At 42.6% G+C, this 23289-nt stretch overlaps 1 protein-coding gene and 1 long non-coding RNA gene across 2 annotated transcripts in view; one reads left to right on the top strand and one right to left on the bottom strand.

The window, feature by feature from the left end:
• Window positions 1–2: 2 nt before the first annotated feature.
• The window catches only part of pip5k1bb (phosphatidylinositol-4-phosphate 5-kinase, type I, beta b), a 34383-nt gene continuing 11096 nt past the window's right edge, over window positions 3–23289 (bottom strand). The window contains exons 2-15 of the mRNA XM_020100937.2: window positions 22626–22715; window positions 22462–22530; window positions 21016–21146; window positions 17669–17786; window positions 15243–15395; window positions 14363–14662; window positions 8040–8242; window positions 7620–7703; window positions 6824–6872; window positions 6612–6696; window positions 5462–5620; window positions 4060–4186; window positions 1856–1979; window positions 3–1312 (exon numbers count right to left, since the gene is read on the bottom strand). Coding sequence (XP_019956496.2) covers window positions 1310–1312; window positions 1856–1979; window positions 4060–4186; window positions 5462–5620; window positions 6612–6696; window positions 6824–6872; window positions 7620–7703; window positions 8040–8242; window positions 14363–14662; window positions 15243–15395; window positions 17669–17786; window positions 21016–21146; window positions 22462–22530 — 1605 coding nt within the window. The 5' untranslated portion in view covers window positions 22626–22715 and the 3' untranslated portion in view covers window positions 3–1309. The remainder of the gene's footprint in view (window positions 1313–1855; window positions 1980–4059; window positions 4187–5461; window positions 5621–6611; window positions 6697–6823; window positions 6873–7619; window positions 7704–8039; window positions 8243–14362; window positions 14663–15242; window positions 15396–17668; window positions 17787–21015; window positions 21147–22461; window positions 22531–22625; window positions 22716–23289) is intronic.
• LOC138407486 (uncharacterized) lies at window positions 7512–8895 on the top strand. The gene is made up of 2 exons (XR_011240904.1): window positions 7512–7794; window positions 8026–8895. It is a non-coding gene; the product is annotated as an uncharacterized lncRNA (long non-coding RNA).

Raw genomic sequence — 23289 nt, 5'->3', positions numbered from 1 at the left:
ACTGATTTTTACCTGTTTATTTATAGTCCTCTCTATATAAATATGCATTGTCTTTACATTCAGCGATGAAAGTTTTCTTTCAGCAAACGGTAAAATAGTGAGATTTACATAAATTATGGTCTCAAGTGATGACGTGATTGTGGAATTCAACATGTACAGTTGGATTTGATGTTGATGAAGAGGTATCAGACGGCTTCTATGTGTGGGATCTGTTTGTCTCGTGACTCGATCAGTATCAAAGGAGGAGATCCTGAGTAAAAGCATCTTCGGTCCTGACAAAACTAGGAGCTCTGCATCAAAAATAATCCACATTGTTCCTTCATAGTCTCTGTACATGTAGTGTGGAGGGCTGACAGAGGTGTGCATTGGTAGAGTAGAACGAGGGGGAGAAAAAAGTGCATGTTCACACATCCAAATCTGTGCTTATGCCACCTAAGAAATGTCCTCAGAGAGAAGTATTTCTTACAGTAATCATAACCAATGTCAAAAGTGCCTTTTTATGAGAGCAAGTACATTGTCCATCCGCTCTGTGCTTCATCCGACAGCCAGTAACTGTGTTTTCCTCCCGTCAGTTTACAGCAGCGCTCCGGCCTGCAGGTTCATGTCAGAGCAGCACGTGTCCTTATGTCTGGTCAGGAGACGGTGGCTGCTTCCGACACAGCTCAGTCTGTGTTCGGCCTCAGTAGATTCTCGATCCAGTCTGTTCATGTGAGTTTTTTCTCGTCCTCAGTGTTGGCTGCGGCTAAGAGCTGGCGTGTGTCCTCTGTGTGGCACAGTTACGTCCCATCAGGGTCAAATGTGCCATCACGGGTGTAAACATTCCTCATCTGATCAGCAGCTGGTGCAGCTGCAGGTTTTAAAAGTGTCTAAAATTTCCTCAGGTCAGCAGAAAAAAAAACAATTTAAAGAAATGTATGATTTGTATCTGGTCTCCTTGTGTGTGTGTGTGTGTGTGTGTGTGTGTGTGTCTGTGTGTGTCTGTGTGTGTGTGTGTGTGTGTGTGTACAGTAAAATTCATGAATGCCATGAAAACAGGATACGTATATAAAACTTAATGGCACTGCATTGACACGTGCTCTAAAAATGTAACTCTCAGTTCAGTGTGATGGTTGTCATCGTTAGGGCAACATGTCACATGGTTCCTGCAGATGTCCCGGGGAGTCTCTGTCTTATGTTTTGGCAAAACAAGTGGCAACATAGATGTAGCAGCACTGGAGGTGGAGTTAAAGGCCAGCACAGCCTTTCCAATGGAGTGTGGCGATTGTCTTATGATTGGCAGGAGGAAATGACGGCCGTGACGCGGCTCTGTTCACTGCAGGGAGAGAGAAAATAGTATCAGCATATTTTGTTAATCTGAAACAAACGTGCAGTTAAGCAATTACTCAAAAGAGCATAGAACAGGTCAAGATAATGAATGTAGCGTAATGGACACCAACAAGACTGCATAAAACAGAGACCGACTTGCTGGAGAAGGAGGATGATGGTGCATCTATTCACTTGTAATGTACAGACTTTGCTGTTCATGAAATATAAAACAGATCATATGCTAAGATATTTCCTACACATCCAGTCTATGTGTCGTCAGGGATCCATCTCCTCTAAGAAACCTCCCTATGTTCAGTCAGAGGATTATTGTTAAGAGAGTGGAAATCTGCTAATTTACCTCCAGCACATGTACAGTTCTCTCTAGAGCCCAACCAATTTATCGCTTAGCCGATATCATTGGCCAATATTCACCTCTCAGAGTTACATTTAATCTTCTCTTCGATGCCAAACTTTGGGGAATCATACTTTGAAATGTAATCTCCGCGAACAACTACAATGTGACAGTGACCTAAAATAACAGGAAACTCACCAAATAGACGTCCAGCACAGATCCGTCATCACGGTCCATGTCCACATCCATGGTGCTCTGCTCTGACATCAGGCAGATGGCACTGTCCTCCAGGGTGAACGTGGAGCTGGACGCGACGTCCTCTCTGAAACAAGAAGTGATATTTTCATATTAACTTTTGTCAGAGACGCCACAAATCACACACACTATTGCTGAGATTCTGACATCAAAGAAGCAAAGAGACGAGCTGACAGGAAGTGAGACCTGTGGTCTGGCTTCAGGCCCAGCGGAGGCCTCCGCTCACAGGCTCACAGTTTCATCATCTCTGAAATGTTTCACATGAAACAAACAAAATGTCCTCGAGAGTCAGAACCAGCTGAGATCATATACAACAATGATTACTATAGCTTTACAGATGGAAGTGAATTATTCAAGGAAAAAACACACATTCTATATTTTAGCTCAAATAAAAACACACGTCACAAACTCATCGTCCAAAGTTTTGGGGAAAAAATATTAATTGAGAAATAGGTTTTAAATGCTGAGGATGTTTCAGAGGCGACAGCTGCTCCTGCAAGCAACCAACTGTAAACACGCTTTTATCCCCCGTGCAGCCATTGGTCATTAGTACTACAGTATATGACATGAGTACTTTGGTCATTAGTGTGTATTTTGAGTGCATGCACTTAAAATTAATTTATTACATCTGCCAAGTGTGTTACGTTTCATGTTTGTTGTTTCTTCCTTATGGAGCAGGATTACGCAGAAACTATTGATAATGAAACTAGGTGGAAGCATGTGGTGTCGGTCACATCCTGGACACTGTTTTGATGCCCCCACCAGGGGGCAGTGCAGTTTGCCTTGTATGTACATCAGCAGACTCCCTGATACATTCAGGGATGTGTTTTCACTCTTCTGTGACATGTGACTGACCCAGGTCAACTGAGAGAGAATAACAGAGACGTACACCTGTAGAAGTAGATCTGATGGGACACATGAACAGCTGCTTTGTTTTAGAGCAATCCTACAACAGGGATGTGTTACTACTGTAATTCATAGCAAGAAGGTTCCTGGTTTGAATCCTGGATTGGCCGTGGTCAACCCACAACCCTCAAAGGATAAGCAGTATAGATAATGGATGAATGGATGGATTGATGTGAACAGTAGCTCTATTATAGAGCAATCCTGTAGCCTCAAACATCACAACAGGGATGTGTTACTACTGTAACGCAGCAGCTTTCTGACAGTGATTATTGTCTCAGTGGATCCACAGTGTCCCGTTGCACCACTTGTCCTCTTTTTGTCACCGTCTTTCTGCAGCATAATGGCCCCGAGTGAGACCCGTGTCAAAGCCGCTGTTTAAATATTTATGCAAACAGCCGACAGAACAATGTCAGGGCAGCAGCAGGTGACTGACTGACGGAGGGGACAAGACCAGACAAGTCGCACAATGGAGCCTCAGAGAGCGGGCAGAACCTGACACTGAGACAGGAGGAGAGGTGGAAGATGGGAAACTGGGAGAGGGCAGAGGACAAAGTGTCCGGAGGTGTCCAATCAGAAACTGTCCTCTAATGTACTGTAGAGGAGCGGGTAAAAAGTGGATTATGGGTGTTCCAAAACTTAGAATTAAGTAGTAACTTGTAAAAGTTGTCTCAATACAATAGAAACATAATAAAGTATGTCTAAATGCTAAATAAATAATAATATACTGTTATAATAGACTTTTTATAGCAGAATGACAAAAGCAATTTAAAAAACAGGTTAAATGTCAAACAATCAAGCAAATAAATGAAGCTGTCAGAAATTGTGGTTAATGAAATGAAGTCAAACTAACCGAGGATTTTTCACCTGTAAGTAAAAACCATTTTTCCTTCTTTCCTGTCATGTAAATCAACTCTCACACCACTCATTCCTCACTGATCCGTCCATATGTTGTGTAAAAGTGTGCATGTGAATGTGAATGTGTAGTAGGTGCATGTGGCCAAGCCCGCTGAGTCACCTGCTCCATGACGTACATCCCCGATAGGACCATATGATGTAAGGTGACAATTACGTGGGCGTGTGGCCGCGTGTGTTTGGTAATGCAAATTTACATACCTATCCTCAAGACCACAGGAGCTGCACATTGTGGTTTTGAGGTGATAAACTAAACAAACTGCCTCTGAATCAACTCTGTGTAGTGACCCAATGAAAGCAACAGGAAGGAGCGAGATAAGGAAACCTACCTCTCCTCTGTTTGGTGGTCCACGTTGACAAAGATGGACGAGGTGGAGATGGTTCCCATGGAGGAGCCCTCGTAGAACGACGGGTTGGCGGGGACCAGATCGGGCCGCAGGTAGGAACTGAACACAGCTGAGGAGGAAACAGTCACATGTATGTTATAATAATGTGTTTGTGATATCTGTTCACATTAACCAGACCCTAGAAAGACCTAAAGTGCCCCATTAATCAGTCAACATGATCAATATATCCTTACCTGCATCAATAACAGCTGTAGTGCAAAAGATAAAAAGCTATTCTTTAATTCTTCTTCTCGTTTGAATAGGCCCAATGGCTGAGACAAGGCAGGGCATGAGGTTTTGATTAAGGTTAATTGATTTAAGATTCAGATAAATACAGTATAAATTTCCTGCGTAAACCTCACACTCCAGAGTAAAACAAATGCCTATCTGTCCTCCTTGACCCATATTTACTGTCCACAAGCAGAGCTCTGGAAAGTTCAACAAGTTGCTTTACAGGACCACACCCTGATATCTTCAGGTTCGGTCTACACTCTCCTTCCCTCATCATATGAAACACAAAGTTCAGACACATTCACTCTTTATCAGACGCCAGATCCACACACCTCCGTTCACTTGGCTCAGATTGTGGTTGTGACACACACCAGCATTTATTCTGTATCTGAATGGATGCCCCCGTGTTCTTCCCATTAAGGCCAAGCACTGTATCAGCCTGTGACAGCTGCTCCCCTGGCACGATGCTGAGAGGATTTTATTGCCAAATGGTCAAGTGGCTGTTTATGGGCCTGAAGTGTTTGTGAAAAGATTTAAAAGGCCACAAAATCTGCAACTGGCTGAGGATGAAGTAGCAGATTAGGAGGCGGTTTAGAGAAGGTGAGGATAAGAGTAAAAATGGGAAGTGTGGGTTTATGATAAAAACAATTTAGTTTGAGTTGAATCTTAATGATGGAGTTCAAAAACAAAAAGCTCTGAGAGTGATGGCTGGGTGTAATGTCCCTCTGGTGCTCTTCAGTTTGAGGATCCAAAGAGTTTAGACAAGTTGAAGGAATGTGAGTCATTCAAGAAGGTGACAAATTAAAAAGCCTTTAGTATCTAATGGTTTTTGAATCATATCAACAGTAAAAACATGTTTCAGCCATTAAGGCCTGGGTAAACACAAAATGGCCGTCCTCGGGCTGTAACATACTGTACCTGGTGGTCATATGATCGGTAAAGACAGTTATAGGCATGTTTTCACTTTTAATATAATCTTGTTAATTATTCAGTAGCTGAACATTGTCAAACAAAAGATACGCTGTCTTTCAAAGTACACAGAAAGAGTCAAAGTGAACTACCATGTTGTCATGGCCACAGTGAGGCCTTTGTCGAAAGCTGTTGTTTTGTTTACCTTGTCCGTCCAGACTGGCGAGGCTGCGGGCTCCTCCCATCCGGTCCCTCCTGTCCCCCTCTTTCCTCTCATCCGCCTGCAATGAAAGGATCTCCTGCGAGGACGACTTCAGAGCCGGGATGGAGGTGCGTGTCCTCTTTGAAGGGGAAAATCGAAGCACTGTCGAGCACAAAAGGATGCACATGAGTCAGGGGAAGAAAAGACAGGAGGGAGATGATTCAGTCGGGGGGGGGGGGCACCGAGGCAGAAAACGAAAGATGGGAAGATAATTGGAGGAGTCAGAGGAAAGAGACGATTGAAGTGATGTTCACACACAATAATCCTCTGATGCTTTGCCTTTCAGAATTAGCAGAGAAGTTGTTCAACTGTTAAAACGACACAGTGACGATTAGCGTCCCCTGGGACATGGTCGTTCTGTCTCCCGAGCAGGGCATGAAATGAAATCCGTTCCTGTTGTCTCCAGATGATGGAACATGACACGGTTATTGACACAAACCATTGCCTCAGTCATGATGATTTCCACACAGTTCTCCTGCACGGTTACATAACTAATGTGAAGAGCTTCCTGACCTACAGCCACATGCACGACACTGAGAACAGATTTTTAGGGTTTTGTGGTCAAAGCATCATGGGATCAGTCACACGTGTACCATTGGCTCCGCATGCCTGGAATATACAGGATTAGACAAGCGTCAAAGAAGAAGAATCAATGTCCTTGCTAATGGTCTAAAAGAGTTTATTGACTTTAACAAGTGTCCTTCTGTAAATGTCTTTGTTGTTGTTTGTGAGTTTGTGAGTTTCTGGTCTCTGTTTTATTTTTACAACCACATGATAGTTTACACATTACATAACCAACATGGTGTTCTTCATTTTAAAGAATAAAAGTCAGTTAAATCCTGAAATTGAATCAAAGTTGATCATGTGGCTCGAATACTTGTCCAACCATGGAGGACAATAACAGGGGGGAGCAGGGAGGACAATGTAAGGAAACAATCCTGCGGTTATTTCGGTTAATGCAGTGAAACGCTGGTGATAAAATCTGCCAACAAGTCCACTCTCCCTATCGGGCCACGATTTCCTCCTTTCCTCTCCCCATTGTTTCTGTGTATGTGAGCTCCCGTCCCCTCACGTGTGTGACCTGCACACTTACGCTGAGTCTTCCTGAAGACCCTCGTGCTCATGAACTTGAGGAAGCGGCTGGCATAAAAGCCGGGCCGGTGCACCGAGACCGAGTCCTGCAAGGGGACAGGAAGAGAAAATGTTTTTTTTTTCATTAAGACAGTAAACTCAGTATGTGAGCGAGTGCCTGTGCAGACAAAAGGCTCATTCATATAAAGCAGTTTCAGATTTGAGGGAACTTACACCGTCGTACACCAGCGCTTTCCATGAGTGCTCCAACTTCTTAATGAACCTGGGGAGGAGCAAGAGAAAGTTTTTTTTAAGTTTGTGTTCAATTACACAACAACTTCCCTTCGACGCTTGATCAAGACTTTGATTCTTTCTCATTTCTTCATTTGGTTGTATTAAGAGATAAACTGTACTCCTCGAGGTTTGTTTCTGGGTGAGGTTAGCTAAAAGACACATTTCTGGATAAGTGAAGACAAATTGAACCAATTCGTCCTTCCTCCCTGACCTCATCTCACTTACTCTGTGTGAATTTGATGCCTTGAACCAAAAAGATCCAAGATTTATGTCATGCTTTTAAATGTCTTCCTTCACTTCCTCCTCCTCCTCCTCCTCCTGAATCACTGTTTGCTCTCAGGACAAAAAAATCAATGTGTAACTAAAGAAGATGTCTGTGTCCATTGAAATCATGTTGGGTATTGAAAAAAAAATGGACTCAGTCCTTTTAGGAGTCTGGTAAAGTGGCTCGTAGCTCTTTCAATCAATGCAGGGTGATAATTCAAAGCAAAGAGGCCTTGTCGGAGGGCAGGCATCAGTCAAAGAGGTCACTCAGAGAGAATCAAGAAGTGCTGTCATGCAATCCCTCTTTATTGTCATCTTCATTAGTTATTCATGCAAAATTTTGCTTTTCAGAAATTGAGACGGGCATTTCTACCGATCACAGAAAGATGTTAATGAGTTCATGTCCTCAAAAATCAACAGATTGATTATAGAAAGACCCGGTTAGATGTGAAATGACAGAATCTGTAAGTACCTGTATGACTGTAGAATATCTATGATACCCAGGAAGATGAGCAGCTTTTCTTCCTTGTGTGTTTTAGCAGGGATGCCACCCATCCTGGAACACAGATTAAACACAGCAGCAGTCAGGGGAAGGGCGGCACATAAACCTCTGTGCAAATAAAGTGTTTGTAAAAGAGGCACTTAAGGTATTTAAATTCATGTGTATTGCTGTCAATAAGCAGAGCAGCGACTGTGTTTGTATTTGTGTAGCTATGGTTATGTGTGTGTGTGTTTACTCTTTGAGTGTCCTGTGCGAGGTATGAGCACAGTTGTATAACTGTCTGTGAGAGAAAAGGTGGAGATCGAGAGACAGACAAAGGCAGTGTGTGTGTGTGCCCAAATATGTGTTCATAATGTGGGTGTGTGTTTTCCCCCAGCTGAGCTCACTCACGTGTCATCTGTGGTGAGCGCCTCCGCTGCCTTGCCATCTCCCTGGATGGACTCCATGGCAGTGGAGTAGAGGACCCTCTGACCCACAGGTCGCCTACCGTCGCCCCCCGCCTGGCCCGACTCGCCGCCCTCTCTCTGACTATGGTCCAGGACGTGCACACCCAGCAGCAGACTGTAGTCCATGATCTTAAAACTCTCCAGCACCTGGGACAAGTTACAAGAAAAACAGATTTGATGCTTAATGTGTCCAACTATCTTTTAATCCCAGAAATCTCTGTCTAGCTGCTTTCAGATATGAACTCAGGACAATCCCCTGAAATTCTCTGGAGTGGCTGCATGTGAGAATATCTCAGGGTGAAAAAGGATTCCCTTACACAACACAGATGAAAATGTAGAGAGCTTTTGGTGATACGAAGCGCTACGGGCTAATGTGCTGTGCACAGTGGAGAATCTCCTTCATGCGTTGTTAATTTGTGGAAGGCAAACTCTGGAGAAAGGCCAAACACAATTACGTGGACATTGTCCAGAGTTCAGGCCTAAAAACGGCTTCTACCTGTGGCTCACATGACTCAAGAGCCGATCATCTTATTGGCTTCACACTTGCCATGTGTTTTGTTAAAGGGCCAAGAAAGCACAGTGTCATATTGGTGTGAATTGGACGCATGATACATTGAATATTAATAAACTTTGAATTAACGCTTTGTAGCAGCGGAGTCTGGGAGTCATCGTCACTCACGACAAAAGTGCATTCACAACTATTGGTTCAAGGTTCTGCGTACTGACTCTGCACTGAACTTTGAATAAACCGGTGAACAGCTCTTTGTGCAGTTTCAAAAAAATAAAAAAAGCTGTTTGGAATGAGCCTTTTGCTTCAGACTGTGGGGATCCTGGTTACAGACAGGTTTAGAACAGGCACTAGTTGATAATTAATGGAAATAACAGAATATTTCACATTTTCTGTGCGTGAACACTGAAGAGATTCATTTGCTGGACTGGATGTTTTCCCTTGGTACATAAAGCGACACTTTTTTTTCCTCCCAAAACACTTTGATCACGCATCATATTTATGTGACTCAAAGCACAGAGAGCTGGCAAAAGGAAATCTCTGTCTAAACCAGTTTTGAGTTAAATAAACAAGGTGTTTCTTCACAGTGAGCCAAGTGTTGCACATTAACCTGTCTGAGGAGCCTTTTGCCCACTTTCCCAGAGACTCTGGGACTTGACGTCTCCTGGTGCTCAACTTGTGGAGAGACAAGGAGAGGCCGGCTCAGAAAGGGGGCCAGGGTCAGTGCTAGTCAGGAGGAAAAGAACTTGAAGCGATTAGCAAATACACTTTCTATTCAATCCCTTCTGTTACTTTCAACCAGAAGACAAAGAATCAACCACAATGGCAACCAGTAGAGCGTATACCTCGGCCAAAGCCCAACAGTTCACTTTGAATCACGGTAAATTTCTCACACTCATAGGTATCAGTCCCTAAATGTTCCTAATGAAATAACGCTGAAGAGAGTCAACCAAGTTTCATGAAAACCTGTTACGTTTTCTTTGTGTAATATTTCAAGTAAAGGGTGAAAAAAAAAACGTGTGACCCAGAAACCAGAGAAATCTGTCCTGGTTTTGTGAAGAATATGAGACCAGGAGTGTTTTGAGTTTGAGCCTAAGCTTCTTCTCACCTTTCTCTAAATAACCCATTTTATTCAGAGAAGACTTTCTTAGATCGCATCCGCAGAACAACTGCTGCTGTAAACACTCACAGACACACACATTCATACGTGCCCATGCAAACACTGGCTCGAACAGTCGGCCTTTTGTCCGAGCTTTGCCTGTTCCATATCAACAATTTGCATCCCGTCACTCGACCTCCCCCAGTCTTTTCAAACAGCAGCCATTTTGAATAAAGCCACACACACACACACACACATAAACACACACACCAGGCTGCCTACAGAAGGCCATCACGCCATCACACGTCCTGTGCCCCAGCGTTCCCAGGCAAACAATCAAACCGTCACAACAGAGAGAAAACATCTGCATTTTGTTAGAACCACAGATTTTCTTTGTGTTCTGAAAAATGCTCTTTGTGTATGTTTAGATCAGTGTGACACTACTGAGCTTTGGTGGCGCGGCAGCCAAGTGTTGGGGTGTCTCCGCTGGGCAACCTGCCCTCTGCTCTCATTGGAAAAGCAGCTCAGTTCTCGTGCAGTGAATGGAGGAGGCTGATCCTAACCCTGGTGTAGGAAGTGAGCTTTGCTACAGTAGAGTCTGATCTTCAACTATCCGATTTTTCTTCCTCATCAAATACCTCATAGCCATCCCCCACTCTCACTCTGTACCAGTTTAGCCATATTGTTGGACGGTGTGACACTACAACACTGCAAGCTTTGTAACTACGAGTCTGTCTGCTGAACAGACAACACAGAGCCTCACACGCTTCTGTTGTCCCAAAGCCATCCTGGATTTATACACTGACTCATAGTCCATTTACTATCAAGGGAATATTATCACATTGTGTCAAGGCTGCAGTTATTGTCCAGATACTTTGAGAAAAAGTGTCTAAAACTCACTGGTTTCAGATGCAAACACTTCCTCTTTTCTGAAAATTCACTGAATATTATTTGACTTTTAATAATTGATGGGTCAAAACAACACATCTGAACACTTGGGCCCTGGGAGGATATGATGGGGATTTTTCACCCGATGTTGCTCGCTGAGAAATGTTGACATTTTGTACCAGGCTTAAAATTCTTATCCAAGAAAACAATACAAAGAAAATCCATTGTTTTTATTGCAAATTTCCCTATTATGGGTTTAAAAAGGATTATCTCATTGTATCTTTATAAACAGGCTTACAGATGTCTCCAACAGCATGATTGGCTGGAGAGATTCCATGAGAAAAAAGATCTGTTCTGACGCATGGTCCATATTCACGTACATCATCACAACATAATTACATTTTGTAATACCCTTCTCTAAATGATGACATTATCAAACATTATGGGAATTTTTTCATTATTGATTGTACAGAGGGCAAAATTATTGTGATCGACATCCATCACTTATGTAAATACTCATTACTGGCAGTGTAATGAATACGTTTGTGTCTTGGTAGAAACAGCATTGTGCGCCAGTGGCCGAGGATCATGCTGAAGCATTGCTGACTTTCGACTGCAAGGTCACGGCCTCTGTTTTCTAGCAGCTGAGAGTGAGAGAGGCTATTGTTGTCACACGATCACTTGGCTGAGAGGAGGGAGGGCATACAGTAAAGGGCTGTTTATGATTGGCTACACTAGCTGCTACGCAACCCATGATTGTCTTCCTACCAAGCATGCCTGCATTGTCTGAATCTGTCTGTTTCTGCACTTGTTTGTGCCTTGTGTAACTCAAGTTGTGTAACTCAAGTTGTGTAACTCAAGTTGTGTAACTGAAGTATCTTAATGTCGTCTTTTCTGGGTTTTCCCCGACATGATGAGGCCTCTGCTGTCAAACAAGCGCTGCAAACAAACCACAGGGTCATGCTGCTCTTCTCTGCTGCACCAGACCAGCAACAAACACACACTCATCTACAATAAACCCCCCCAGTCTCACACTCTCTGTACAGTAGAGTTCAACATGAATTATTAATGCCTTGTGTTTTGTGTTTTGGCATTCAGGGAGTATCAGTGGGGCTGCATGGGGAGAGGAGACTTAAAAGGAACAGTGTATCCTGCATAGAGTCCCACATGGCAAAAATATCGCATTGCACTGACTCCTCTTCCTCTCGATGCTCCGATTTCAGCTTCAACTCAACTCTGACCTCCTACGTTCCAACAACAGAGAAATCACTACATGTGCTGCAAAAATAGCTCAAATTTATTTTTCAGGGGCCTCTCCACATTTTCTTTCACAGGACAGCAATCCTCTTCCACTTCCTTGCTCCCCTGCACCCCCTCACCCTTTACACCCATGTTGCCTGGCTTCTGCCGACCCTGCCTCTGTGTTTTGGTCGGCCGTCCTCTCCTGGGGTGACGGGGTTAGCTGCTTACTCATGGAAATGGATAGAGATTCTGCTTAGAGGGCACTTTGCTTCCCGCTCAGGAGGCAAATGCAGGAAGCCATGACAATAACAAACTGCGCAGCACAGAGTGTCTAACAGCAGCTGCCTAATAGTCTCACTTACAGATACACACACCAAACCATACACTTACAGTAAGTGGATAACACATTGGGTAAGTGGGCAGTGCATGTCTAGTGTACGTGGTTGTAAATGTGTGTGTGTGCTCACAGGTTCAACTTTAAGGAAAAACTGGCTTGGCAATAGAGAGGGATGTCACACTGGCTTCAATGTGCGTAAGAAAACATTAAAAAGAAAACAGAGAGAAAAGGAAAGTCAGCATATTGGTTAATGATGATGGGAAAGGCTGTAACCTGAGGGGATGAATTGAAGTTCCTCTATATCTCCAACAAGACCCAAGTTTGTCCAAACACTTGGATGCTCGTAGGATAAAATTTCTGAAAGAGCAGCTCTAAACCACAAATGATTCTAGTAGATCCAGCCATCCATCCATTATCTAAGGAGCCTGACATTGGGCGAGAGGACAGGGCGCCAACTTATCACAGGGCCAACAGAGAGAAACAACCATTCACACTCATACTCATATCTTCAGTCATGTCATTTTATATAGAGAAGAGATGAGATGAGAAGAGAAGAGAAGAGAGGAGAGGAGAAGAGAAGAGAAGAGAAGAGAAGAGAAGAGAAGAGAAGAGAAGAGAAGAGAAGAGAAGAGAAGAGAAGAGAAGAATGCCCCATATACCCAGCATCACACTGTTCATTACCACTAATTCTGCTCCATATGCCATCAATCACTGTTGGACAATGACACAATGAAGGTTCTTCAATTCCCACACACTACAAACTGAGACATTTCAGCTGAGGCCTTGTGTAATCTAAGTCATTAAATTGCTCAATGGAGCCGCACGGGGCTGCCAGGTCTGGCAGGTTGGCCTCATCTAATACATCAATCCACAGTAACACACACAGGAGTGGTTCCAGGGTGAAGGAGTAGTGTGTACGTGCTCCATGTGTGCATGTGCAGCTACTATGCTCTATGTCAAGCAGAACAAATGGGATTAAAACACAGAAGGCTTTGAGCTCTAAACCCCATCATTAGCCTGCCAGCAGGACAAAACTCTTTAAATCACTGGATGGAAGTTTGTCATCACACATTAAGATATGCCAAGAGGCCGTTCACCTTGTCCTTAGAACACAGTGGGAATGTCACTGCACATTAGAAACAGCTTTATAATCCTGACTTTACAAGCTAAATGATTAACTGTAGTTTCACAAGGACTGTGTCTTTCTATCTCAGATTTTTTCCCCAAGAAAAAAACGCATTTGGCAGAAAAAGGTTTAATAATTGATCAAACAATAAATTTAACCTTTTCTGGACGGGGATCTTTCACTTCCCAGCCACTGGAGAGCAAACTGAGCACTGTGGCAGCAACTTTAATCCTTTCCCTATCCCAGGATTCATTGCACTTGTGACCAACTATTTATGTAAAAGAGGTAATGTCAAGCGACAAGACGTCTGATGCTTACGTAGATTTACAAAATATTACAGAAAAGCGATTTTGAGTTTAGGCCCGATGGATGATCAACAGAGCATATCATGCCTCTGATTAAACTCTAACTATCCTCCTCCGGTGCACGGTCGAGATAGAGAAGAATGTGCACCTTTGGACTGCAGGACTATCTTTGGATCAGGCTCTGAGTCTCTCACGCTACCAGGATCTTTTCTTAATCATATTCAGTGTTTGGAGAGCTGTCATACTGAAACATTACAGGGCAGAGAATGGAGAACAGTGCCCGGGGCAAACTGAGAGCTTACTGAACACACAGTGGAAACAGGCTGCGGTCTGACTGGCAAACACACGGAAACTGTCTTATCAAAACATTTTGTCCCATTAAGACACACTCCCCTATCCTGAACTAGCACACAGTGTGGTGGTTGAATTACACTGTTGCATGTGTTGAAGCTTCCATAATCGATTATGAGAATTAGAGGTCAATAGAATCCCACCAACAGCTATGTCTCTTCACTTATGTGAATTTACAGATTTAAAAGGATTCACGCTCTGACAGAGCATGTGACTTGATGTCACTTGGCTGCAGGTTACAATGCAGAGAGTAATGAAGGCGTGAAAATTAAATATTGCATTTTTAAAGAAAGTAAACTCATAATTATTTTCCATGTTTGTTGTGAGTTTGTCTTCCTGTGGTGACCGAAGAGACAAGAATGAGCATGCACACACAAAATCCCGTAAAACACACTGCCACAAACCACCTACCCGACAGTCTCTCTGCAGCGTCTTCATTAGGTTGTTGTACGTCTCAGCATCAAAGTACAGCCCTTCCTCGTGCATGTCCTGAAAGTCCAGGTCTTTGTGAGTGGGACAGGCCTTCTCCCTCTCTTTCCTGGATGCTCGACGCTTGTACGTGGATCCCTTCAGGTCGTATTTGTAATGCATCTTGACAGAGCGAGGCAGCACGTTGTTCATCACCACCAGTCGGATGTTGATGCCTCCAGACTGGATACAGTACAGGCCGTAAAACTTAGGCAGTAGTGTGCGTGGATTCTGGTTCAAGTTCTGTGAATTTGAAGAGAAAAGTGTCAGTAAGAACTTTTGGTGCAATTTTTAAATAGTCAATCCATCGCTTATCCTTGTGAGGGATACAGAGGGTCAATTTAACAAAAAAATATTATCATTATAATTATAACTTTTCAATACAAGTAACAAAGTGCTTTAAAATGAACAATATCAAATTCACAAACAATAAGAGTAAAAATAATAATAATAAAGATGCAGATTATAAAGTGATGAATACAGATGTCATAGAAATCATACGGTATAGATTTAGCATCACAAATGAACCTAACCCTGTGGGAGGAAGCCGAGAACCTTACTGCTGTGAGGAACCACAGAACCACCATGCCGCCCCAAGGAAATTGTTTGAGTATTATATTGCATCGACCTGTTACCTCTTAAACAGAATAGCAAAGCTTTCATGTGTTTGCAGCATCCTCTTGACTGAACCCCTCTTTAGTCTGATGGTGCCTCACAGTGAGAGCTAATGAGAATGTTCACTGCATCTCATGAATGCCACTAATGCATCTGATGAAGGGATCTGAGGGTTTCAGGCCGTTCATGAGTGTTTCAAATGTCTCACCATGTAGTATCCAGGTAGTAATCTCTGCAGAAACTTGGCCTCTTTGTGCTGGACGGTCTTAATGATGAACTCGTCATCGCTGGTTAGGTAGAAGAGCGAGCCGCTGGCCCCGGGGTTAGCCAGCTCGATGAGAGGTTCATTTACCATGGAGTACTGAGGAAGGAAAAAAACATACACAAAGCTGTTTATGAGACTCACAAAACAGAAAACAGATGGTTATTGATTAATACAATGGTAGTGGTAAATATGCACTGACTGCAGTGATACAAAAACATCATCTTAAGTTGTAGCCTCAATTGTACTCCAAAAACACTGATGCTCTGGTAATCGCCTCCATTTCTCTGTGAAGGTCAGGTCTGGACAAGCAGCAAGGAGAAGGATGGAAAGCTCAGGTAGCTCAGACTCACACTGAGGCCTAAACGCTTCATTTATCAATTTAATTTATCACAAATTTGTAAATAGAAACATATTCCAGATCTTTGCTTATAGGCTATACATTCTTGAAGTAATTTGTGTGCTTAAGTAAAGCTTAATTAATATTTAAACACTAAATATGCAACAGTATCAGTGGGAGAAACATTGGGGTCAACAAATGCCGACTCCTAGTATTTGATCTAGTTGATTACTGCAGACCTGGTTGAGACTTTCCACAGAGTTTTCTAACCTGGCTGAAAGGATTTGTTTCAGTTCATCCAGAGCAGCAATAATGAGGTCAGGCACTGATGTTTGGTAATAAGGCCCGGCTCATGTTTGCTGTTCCAGTTCCTCCTGGGGTGTTAAGCAGTTTGAACAGGCCCTTCAGGCTCTACCAAAATGAGAAAACCATTTTTATGGACCATATTTTGCATAGGGGGTACTTGTAATGAAGAACTAATTGAAATACATGGTTATCCACATATTTTTGGCCATGTAACATATTACTATCATATATATTCCATATATAAATGGAAGCAGGTAACATTTGGTTTATTGTTAGGGAATCACATCCCCATTGATTGTAGTAATGCCTGTTCTACTCCATAATACATGAGAGTAACATAAGCGATTGTTGCTTATGCTGCATATCAAACAGCCCCGGAACAGCTTGAGAGTCTTCATTGCCACGCGGCAGTCAACGTGTGAGGTCAGAGCCTGTGAGAGCAGCAAACTGCAGAGCACTTCTAGATCAGCACGTTACGAAAGCAACATGTTCAGAGAAGAGCAGCAACACTGGAGGCATCCGCTCTCCCTCCTCAGAGACTCATCCACTGATGACCGTCTGCACTCACATTAGTGTACCAGCACAAGCACATCCGTAGTTTATTACATTTGCATTCAGGAGGCTGTGTGTGTTCTCGCTTTTAATTAGGCCGCGCTGTGTGGCCTCTGTATGAATGAATGCATCGCCACCTGAAGGACATCAGTCATGAGCAGTGCCTTGTACGCCACCCTCCCCCTGCTGCTTTCAGGTTACATTTAGTCTCTGTCCCTCCACCAGAGCCTTTTGTCTCTCACTAATGCAGAAAGAAATTTGGCATTTAAAAAAAATGCCGCTGCTGGGGTTGTTGAAAGGCTCGGAGGCAGATGGAAAATAGGAAAGCGGCCTCATGCTGTTATAAAGATACCAAACAAGATTACGTAGAATCTAATTCCTGTAGCGAGCAAGATGTGTAGGGATGAATATGGCAACAAGGTAAACTGAGCAGCAAATTAAATTAACATAAAGGACAGCATGTCGAGCATGTCAATTAAGGCTTTTGAATGCTTTGCGATATATTCAACATTCAAGGCTTCAGTCTATTTTCACATTTACAAATATGCAAACAAGCAATGCTCCAGTTGAAAATGTCTGTCAGACAAACACATTCCTCTCTCATCCGTCCTGTATCCAATTCTCTGTGTGTGTGTTTGTCTTTGACTCTGCTGGGAAATCACTGAATCGTCTGCTGGTTTCCGTCACCAGTGGGAGCTGGTTAGAGCCGTCCTATGAGAATATGCTCCATCAGCTCAGTTATCACATCCAATGTCGCCACCGCCTCAGTGCTGTGCCTTTATCTCACCCCCCATCCTGTCTTTCCCCCGCACAGATGGCGCGTGGCATTACCCACCTACTGCTCAATAAAAAGCATTGGATTGTGTCCACTAAGTATGCATTAAGGTGGAGGGTTTAGTGTTCCCTCAGTGGGAAGTAATTCAAGACTAAGACCACCAACAGGCCACTGCACCTTCTCCATGACACCGGTGACCATTTTTCTATTTCTGTGCTTGTTCATAAACAGAAAGAAAGTGTGGTTCAACACAATACTTCAACCGAAGATGTTTTATATGATGTCAAAGGACAATTATCCCGCTCTTATTCAGGTTCATGATTCAGGTTTAATTCGGGGGGTTTTAAAAAACGGGGGACAAAAATATTTGCAGTAGTGTAGACAAGACCTGAGTCTTACCAGGTAGTCATCTGGTTTGATGCCAAATAGGTCCCTGAAGTAGCGGAAGGCCAGCGGGGCGTAGGTCTTGAAGCGGAAGTCAGGATAGTGATGCGCTGGGGTCAAGTTGCTTCCCTCGCTGGTACGTGCAATAAATAACCAAGCCCCACCAGGAGACACAAAGACATAGACATTAGTTGTATTTCAACTAGTATTCAATTAGTATTTCAACTAGACTTTTTACATTACATAAATGAAACGTGTCAGTGTCATTCTCCAAGCAATGATTCCATAGAGGCAAGAGGCAACATTACGGGGAACCTGAACCTTAACACTTAATCTTTGTGTGACTGATTCGTGGTGAGAGTATCAGTGAGCCCTTGTAATGTGCTCCAGTGAAGTCATCAATGGGAGGCCCAGATTCTCCTGCATTGTAGTGACAAACTGGCCTGTATAGAGTTCTTCGCCTGGAGACTGAAGCAGGCTTTGATTACTGGGTCTTAACAACACCAACCAACACATGAGCCTTTACTCCACAGGCATGAAAGGGAATTGCATAAGTGAATGTAAAAAAAAGAAGAAAAACAACTCCGAAAAAAACGACCTACATGATTTTTTGGACCGCAGGAGAATCTCACTTTGACAAAGACTGACCCTGTTGTGCAACCAGCCTAACCTGTGTCGCAGGGGGGAACACCACAGCTTTGCAATAAGCGTGTCTGATAAGGTTAGAGTGAGTCAGGCGTTGAGTTTTGTCATCAATTAAACTCTTTTTTTAAACTCTATTGGAATCTCACTGACCCTAAATCTGCAAAAAAGGTTTTGTTTTCCAGGGCACCTCTAAATCTGGTTTAAATTCCAGGAACTTGGATGGTTTTCTGGGTAAAGAGGCCGCTGTGTTGTTGTTTCGTGTCGGTGCTATACTCAACAGCCAGGCCCTGATGTGTAACACTACACCTGTGATTACTCTACAATGAAATCTGACTGCTCGGTTTAAAGTGTGAGGGCAATAACAATAGTGTGTCCTCAATGACTGACAGTCAGTGATGGTTAGGTACGCCTCGCATGGAAACCATTTAACAACACACTCATTCAGTGTAATCAGGGAGCCGTCTATGTTCAGCCGCTTGAGGAAAGATGCGCGCCCGTTGTCAGAGATACATGCATGGAGAAACTAAAAACTGTCTCTATGTGTGTATGTGTGTGGTGTGTCTAGTTTTGCCACACAAAACTAGACTGACGGGACAAACAACAGCAGAGAAACCTCCAGAGAGGAGCAGCAACAAGAGGAGCAAGAGGGGGAGAAGACTAGTGAAACACAATAAAAGCATCTGAGAGTCAGCTTCATCACTCAGCCGCTCTCTGAGGATCCTCTGACAGCGAAAAGACACAGAGCGGTTTGTGTTTGTGTGTTTGTGTACCGTTACAGAACAAAATGCTCCGAGAAAGTGAAGAATAAAGAGGGAACGGTTATGTCACATACAGACGTCAGGAAGACATCGGTTTTTCTCTCTCTCTGTTTATGTTTTATTTTTTACGTCTTGTGCAATTTGTTGCCTCGACTGTTTTTATTTCATTTAATTTCTCCATTGTGTGAGAGCTCTTGACATTGAGGGCAGATTAAAGATAATGTAACAAACTTAAGTTGAAGAACGGGTCTCTGTTTGCTCTTCAGTGGACCAACAGGCTACATCAGGTTGTTATTACTCATCAGTCGACATCAGACCCTGGAGTGATGTTTGGCTGTTGCCAAGGAGCATGACGGTAAAAGGTCAGTGTGCGTGCCAGTGCTCGCTTTGAATAAACCATACTTAGTTTACATATCCTGCTGCCGCCTATCAAAGGTAAACCACAAAGTATTTCCTGGTAGGACTCTAATTCTCTTCCTGAGGATTCAAAATTAAAAACTAATTTCAGATGATGGCGTGTATTTGTGAAGTGAACGCCTTTAGCTGGATTGTCACTAATTTCCTTTTTTATTTTTCATGTTTTTCAAGATATAAAATGGACACAGAAACATTCACAGCTATTAAGCATATCATCCACTCTCTATAGTTTGAATTATAAATGAAACATGCAAAATATGTTTTGATGTTCTTTTATTACTTTTATCTGCTAAAATAATGGAAATATTGTTAAAAACCTTAAATCCCAAAACATCCTAAAAACATGAAAAAACTAATCCGGTACTAAAGTTTATGTATCATTTCTAATTCTTATATGGAACGTATGGTAGTATAAACAAATTGGTTTTTGTCACATGTATAGTTACAGTTTATGTCACTTATCACATGTAAACTGGTTTAAAAGCTCAAATTTAAAAGTTAACTTAACTCAGAGAGTCTTTGACTTGTTTTCTTAATAGAACTCTGCCTTATTATTGAACAACTGGTCAGTTTTGAGAGCCCTGCGGCCATGACATCTTCAGTTTCCCTTGTTCACATGCACACAGGATTTCCTGGTCATGTGGTGAGATGTCTAATTATTCTATAAAGTAAAAACTTTATTTATGAAACCTAGCACTAAAACATGGGTTCTTTGTTACTGCTTTCTTTGTCAAATTAAGATAGAAAGTAATCAGTAGAGGGTTAATATAGAAAATACACATTGACCAACGGCACCAGCTATTGAGAGACTCAGTGTGTTCCTACAGTTATTCATTTTAGTAAAAATAGATGTGGGAACTCTGTGCTATATTTTACTGGATGTGTGGATGTGTGAGTCACACTTTTAAAGAATCCCTGGTTTGCTTGTGGATTATGTAAAATGTTTTCTAAAGCTGATGATGTAATTGTGAAGACTGGCCGAGATGACGGCGCGGCCCTGCACTGAAATATGTTTGGCACTGTGGCAGTAAGAGGCAAACAGTATAAGCTGATTTCACAGTTCTTGGCACGATAATCCACCAGAATAGTTTTATTCCTGCATCATGACTTAGACGAGCGAAACTCACTTTGTTGATAAATGATGATGGTGGCACTTTGTGGCAGCAGGGGGCTTTTCTTTGGGCTGGACGTCCAGCGCCCCCACCTGCAGTTTCCATTCAGCAAGATTAATAATAGATTTACATGTTTTAAATACGAGACCCACACGTAGAATATGTGATGTGGTAGACAGGCAGAGATTAACCATGAGCCCCTTTCCACTCATTGATTCCGCAGAGTCAGGAAACTATTGTATCGAAAGTGCAGCCAGTTACCACCTTCACATTATCTCTTTCTCTAATTCACTGGCTCGATTAACCTTGAGTTCTGTGATTGGGTGCAAACCATCGCTACACAAAGATGCATAGAAAATATTGGGTTGTGTATAGAAGCTGGCTGCGTCAGTGTAAATGTGTGTTTGAGCCGGTTGACACTAGCACTGACCTCGGCAGAAAGACACTCTCCACCACATAGAAGTCTTGCATAAGCACGTCTCTGTCAGGCTTGGAGGTGAGGTTGCCCACTGTGTAGCCAATACCCAGCTGAATGGACCCCTTCAAGGCCGATGACGTGGTCTAGAGGGGGAAAGAAAGGAAAACATCACGTCAGCTGGGCTGTAGTAGTGCACTGACACTGTTAGCTCTATCACAGTCCCTACTAGACATAAATGTTGAATGGTTACCATGCAGTTTGTGTTATCTCCTCTGCCAACAAGGTTATGTTTTCATCTGCATTTATTTGTCTATTAGTTAGCAGCATTGTAATCTCTATAAAAATATTCTGCCTGTGAACAAACTTGTGGCCGGAAGCCTTCTGGTTACTGTTTCTAGTTTGACTGATCACATTTGAGCAGGCTTGGTGTAGTCAGGATAGAGAGTAAATGCTTCTGCTATCGGCTTTTTAATTTATCTGCGTTCATATGCAGATAAGTGTTAATAGACCTTAGCAACAATCTTGCCGGACCTAAAACACCTATTGCTGTTTGTGTTTTGTGTGAAGTGACATTCAATGTGTGACTTGTTGGACCGTAAACAGTGTATGGCAAATGTAACACCCAAAGCCACATATTTCCCCCAAACCCCCAGAAGCTAATTCATCATCAAACGATGGCCGATGGGCTCTGAGATTACACAAGCAGCGGCATTACACTACTTGAAGTGTTAGCATGAAACTCGATGGAAGGATAAGGTGGATCAGGAACAAACGCATTACATTTTGGTGTTGATCCAGATCAGGGGCCAGATCCATGAAACTTTTTTCACTTTCACTTTCGTTTCTCAGGGAATAATTCTTAGATCTTGATGAAAAAAATCAGGCATGATTACAGGACTGAAATTTATGAGTGTTTGCAATTTTGTGCAGATCTGGATCTTGTGAAATTAAATGTGGTTTTGCAAGGGGATTAGGTGGCCCTTTAAGCAACTGCCATTCTAGTTCTTAATTTGAATATATTGAAATTTCAATAACACACTGAAAAGAGCTTTAAGAGCTTGGAACTCAAACATACTCTTATTGCTTCCACAACAAAAAGACCTTTCACCAGTTTTAGGTCCCAACCTGAACAGTGATTGCTGCTGTGAGAAGCCATGTAATTGTGACATCTTGAGAAATGCTGCCATAAGCAGTGACGTCTAAGGTTAAAAAAAAAAAGGAAAAAAAAACATGTGTGACCAACACTTGAGTGATTTCTGGCAGCGGGCCCTGGCAGGAGTCAGGACATTATGTGCTGCACAAGGACATTTATAAGGGCTCATGTGACAAGCAAAGGTCTTGTGGACTTGTTAGCTCCAAACAGCGGCATTCAAAATAAACGTTATTGGAGCAAGTTCACGTTCATCATAGGAGTAAAATAAAAAACAAACACAGGGAGGCTCTTATATAATTTTTTACCTTCTTATACGTTTTCTCCCTGCTTGTGTTCCAGGGCCCTCCCATCCCATTTTCTGTTGTGGTTGACATCTGACGGAGACAGAAATTAAAAAGAAATAAAGCTCAGTAATACAATTGTTTATACATGTAACTTGAATTAAAAGAAGTCAAGATCATAAACTTACCTTGCTTAAAGAAAAGCTGTGTCTGACAAACAGGAATCAGGGCGACATCTCTGGATTGTCAGGTTGAGTGATCATCAGGAGGTCTGGAGCCTTTAGCAGAAGAGGAGATGCACAACGAGTTACACAAAGAAAAACAAACGACACAAAGTGAAGCCGCTTTAAAATTAAGATGCAACAAGTTGAGGAAGAGACGGAGCATGGCCACCAGCAAAGATTCTTTAATCAACTGCGATGCGCTTTCAGTTTGAGGCCGTTGCTCTCGTGTTAATGACAGGAGTCAACTTCTAAACTCTCACTCCCGCTTAGACAGCCACTCATGACGTGTTATGTGTGTACAATAACAATCCAACCTACTCTTATTACAGCCTTGTTTTGCAGAAACAATACCACTTTGTCAGTCAATATCCTGTGTTTATTTGTTTCAATATTTCCATTACAGGACAGGGGCAGATCCAGGGGGCACTGGCCCCAGCTAAAGTCTGATTGGCCCCTGAAGAGCCCATGTCCTGTCAGTAGTCTTTAAAAGAAACCTAATCACTGAGGTTAATAATGTTAAGAGTTGTTGTTTGAACAAGAAGTAATTTTTCAAAATGTAATCAATGATGTGTGGCTTTGCTCAAAAGCTAAAGAGCTAACAGTAAAAAGACCTAAATGTGCATTTTAT

Source organism: Paralichthys olivaceus, chromosome 4, assembly GCF_024713975.1.
Source record: "Paralichthys olivaceus isolate ysfri-2021 chromosome 4, ASM2471397v2, whole genome shotgun sequence".
Classification (NCBI taxonomy): domain Eukaryota; kingdom Metazoa; phylum Chordata; class Actinopteri; order Pleuronectiformes; family Paralichthyidae; genus Paralichthys; species Paralichthys olivaceus.
Note: the sequence above shows the minus strand (reverse complement) of the source record. Positions and strands in the feature narration are given on the sequence as shown.